The 3,765-nt window shown below is 41.7% G+C and overlaps 1 protein-coding gene across 1 annotated transcript in view; it reads left to right on the top strand.

The window, feature by feature from the left end:
- The window catches only part of Wdfy3 (WD repeat and FYVE domain containing 3), a 216,963-nt gene that overhangs the window by 111,377 nt on the left and 101,821 nt on the right, over positions 1-3,765 (top strand). Inside the window, exon 14 of the mRNA XM_026785032.1 lies at positions 544-627. Within this exon, the coding sequence (XP_026640833.1) occupies positions 544-627 (84 nt within the window). The remainder of the gene's footprint in view (positions 1-543; positions 628-3,765) is intronic.

Raw genomic sequence — 3,765 nt, 5'->3', positions numbered from 1 at the left:
TATAAATGGGATTTTCCTATTTCAGCCCTAAACAGACCAAGCAACCAGGGATTCTCATGGGTTTTGTCTATTTTGTTCATGGAATATTTACTTTTAAACATATATTGAGATGTTTCTTGCATCTTAATAATATTTCTTGGTTCCAAATAAGTTTGAAAATCCAGGTATTGTACTTAGTTTCTCATCTTGCTGTTAATCACTGACTTACAGAAAGCAGCCTGCTGTGTGGCACTGAAGGCATGAGCTGTGGAAATGTGTAAACTATACTTCTCTTCTCTCTGCTACTGACCCCACTTAGTACCCCTTAGATTTAGTGGCGTCTGTTTAACAAGGTCCGTGTTAACACTGGGAGAAGCAGCCTCTGCCTCCAGCAGCTCTCCTCTTCCAGTTGGCCCTGTGTTGTGTTCCTCATGGCCCTCCCTCCCGCAGAATGTGAAGATGTTTCTCATGAAACTGACCCTCCATCTCCTGTGATACTAACCAGCTGCCGGCCAGCAGCGCGCGCTCCTAACCGCTAACCCCTGTCTGTTTTGTCATCTGTAGTCGTGCAGAACAGATCCCTCCCTGCCTGACAAGCGAGTCTTCTCTCCCCTCTCCTTGGGGAACACCAGCTTTGTCCAGGAAAAGGTACTGATCTCACACGAGAAGTCAATGTGGATTGCTGTGGGGTTTCCTGTGCTTGACTGTGTGTTTGCCCTGTAACCTGGGCTTCATGTTTTGTTTAGGCTTCCTTGGGGGGACTAAAAAAAAAATACATTTTAGGATTTTAGATTTTTAGTTTTCCTTCAGTATGTTGATGAAAGTAAAATGTGTTTAACCTATAATAGTATGTGGTATGTGTAGAATTTTTCATTCATCCCTATTAAGTAGTTTTCACTGTTATGATCTGGAGAGCAGGCATACTTTCTATTAAGAACATTGTCCCTGGGCTGGGGGGATGGCTTGTGGGTAAAGTGTGCACAAGCGTGATGGCCTGAGTTCAGATCCCCAGAAAGCTTGGAAAGCGGTGTCTGTAACCCCGGGGCTTAGAAGGGGAGATGCGAGGCAGTGAGAAGAGAATCTCCAGAAAGTCCGTGGGTCAGCTTACTTGGCATACATAGTATGAACAAGAGACTCTGTTTCAAACCAGGGGCATGCAGGACTGGTACCTGAGGTGGTAATTTGACCTCCCCACAAGTCACGCAGGTTCCTGCTGTGTGCCTACGTACACAAGCAACAAATGCCACAGGCCTTACACAGCAGGAAGCTGTGCATAGAGAAGCTTATGTGCTTCTCCCAGACTACTGTGCTCCTCCCAGACCACTGCACTTCTCCCAGACCACTGCACTTCTCCCAGACCACTGCACTTCTCCCAGACCATTGTGCTATTCCCAGACCACTGTGCTTCTCCCAGACCACCTTGCTTCTCCCAGGCCACTGCACTCCACTGCCCGGGCACTCTTGCTGACTCCTGGCCTCCCGCAGTGTACTCATGAACTGTTCCCCTAAAGAGAAATAGTAACTGTGGGCTCATGCTTCTTTAAGTAGACTGCTCCCCCTTTCTTATCAGGTATTGTTGGTGACATTCTTGGCTTTACTGTTATTACAAAGTGAACAGCCCTCAAAGGAAACGTGTATTTTCTCAATCAGGTTGAACTGGTTGAAATATGAGGCTATATCAGAAAAGCCAAGTTTTGAAAAAGGGAAGGAAAAAAAAAACCTAAGATTTTACTTTCATATATCCCTTGAAAACGTGTAAGCTGGTCTTGTTCATTGCACATGAATTTTATGAATTAAAGGGGTGGGAGAACCAAATTCGCAAGTGATCAGCCAAGCACAGTTAAGATCCATTCAAGAGTCTGAACAGCCTGCACCTAATCTGATCGGTCTGTGCCTTTGGCACTATGCGCTGCTTTCTCTTCTCTGTTGTCCTCATGGCTACCGCAGTTCATTCGCTCATGTAAACATCTCCAATTGAGTTTTTTGAAAAACGAATCTGAGAATCTGTTATATTATGCTTCTCATCCTAATGACAGTTGTTCAGACTACAAAACAAATATAATTATGGGTAATGGATCAAAAATATCACACATTCTGGTTTTTTTCTGTGCCAGTAAATTCAATCAAACTCAGATTAAAATTTTGCTTTATATTGAATATATATGAGCTTTTTTCTTCTTATTCCATGAGCAATGTAGTCTAAGAACTATTTATAGTGTATGGGGCATGATGAATAACCTAGGTAAGAGAATGTGCCTAGATTACAGGCAAGCATGACCCCATTTCTGTGTGGAACCTGAACACGCGTGAGCTGGCTCACCATGGGTCTCGTTCTGATCCCCTGGGTTATGCAGGGCTGACCAAGTTCCTACAGAATACTCATTAGGGAAACAAGGGTACATTTTATTTCATTTTATTTTTTTTTTTGCTAGGGCTTGTATCCCATTACAATTAATTACAAATAGTTTTAAATAAATTTTGCATTTCAATATATTTGTGTCCTCAAATATCTTTTTCTTTTTTGTGTGATACTATGAGTAAATACGGCTTTGTTTGTGCATGCCAAGTAATTTTCGTTTAAAGAGCTGATCTTAATTCAAGAGGACCTAAATTAGATACATTTGAGTGAACTCAGTATAGCTTTCCATTGCAAAATGAATGTGATAAAAGACTTTTCCATTTGAACATTAGTGTGTTTATGATCTCAAAAAATTAGTATTAGAGAAAGGATTATATTTATGAAGTATTATGAAAATTTTAATTTAGTATGAAAGTACTAAAAGTTCTGATTTTAAAATGACCATATTATAAATGAAAAAGGCCTACAATTTGCTATGTTCCAAAACAGTTAGTCCTTGTATGGATTCACTGAAACTCATGGAGTAGAAGTTGATAGTCTAAAAGAATAGACTTCTCTTTTAGAAGAAAAACCTGGAAGCACGTCTGTTATTTAACTGGTGATTGACAAAGAGAAATGGCTCTGTGTAGAGTTCTGTGTGACTTTCAGTTAGAAATGTGTTTTTACTGTGTGCAGTGCAGCCATCTGTAGAGACGCGAGGGACTTAGGGGAAGCCGTCACTCACGCAGCCACCGTGTCTGTGTGTGTTTTCTCCATCAGTCTTACAAACCAATGCCGCCTGGCACCATTCGTGCTGAAATCACGGTTGCCCCAGCCCCACTGCTCAGGACTAAGCATGGCCACTTAAGGAAAGCATTCTGTCACAGAGCTGCATGCCCCGCCCCCATGCCTACAGTTTCAGGTTGCCATGTAGGTCAGTTTGTCCCCTCCTGAGCTATAATCAAGCAAATAATACAGTATATTTATTCGCACATCCAAGTATAGTCATTTTGAAATTAGAATAGTCATGTAGTCAAGGTATCTCCACAGCTCCTCAACAGATTACATCAGCTCATGGGCATCTCTTCCATTTGGCAGCCTGTGCTGGGTTTGCTGGCAAGAGAGAGAACAGTCTTGTTCCGTGTTTTCCTGACCTGTGGAACATCCAGATATTAAAGAAGTTTGAACTTCTGATCTGTCTTAGATGAAAAACCTGGGGATTGTCTCTATTTTTAAAATAGGAAGAACTAGTTAGCCTCCTGTTTGGGGAAATAAAACTCGTGACTTATAACTTAAAAAGATATACTAGGGCAAAGTTTTAGTTGAGCAATGTTGAGAGTTAGGGAGACAAAATACACAATAATGAAAACAGTTACACAGACCTGCGGGGGAGGGCTGCAGCCACTAGTTACTGTACAATACCTGTGCCTTGAAATACCTAATAAACA

This window comes from Microtus ochrogaster, linkage group LG1 (assembly GCF_000317375.1).
Source record: "Microtus ochrogaster isolate Prairie Vole_2 linkage group LG1, MicOch1.0, whole genome shotgun sequence".
NCBI classification, from domain to species: domain Eukaryota; kingdom Metazoa; phylum Chordata; class Mammalia; order Rodentia; family Cricetidae; genus Microtus; species Microtus ochrogaster.
This window is presented reverse-complemented; position numbering and strand designations above follow the sequence as displayed.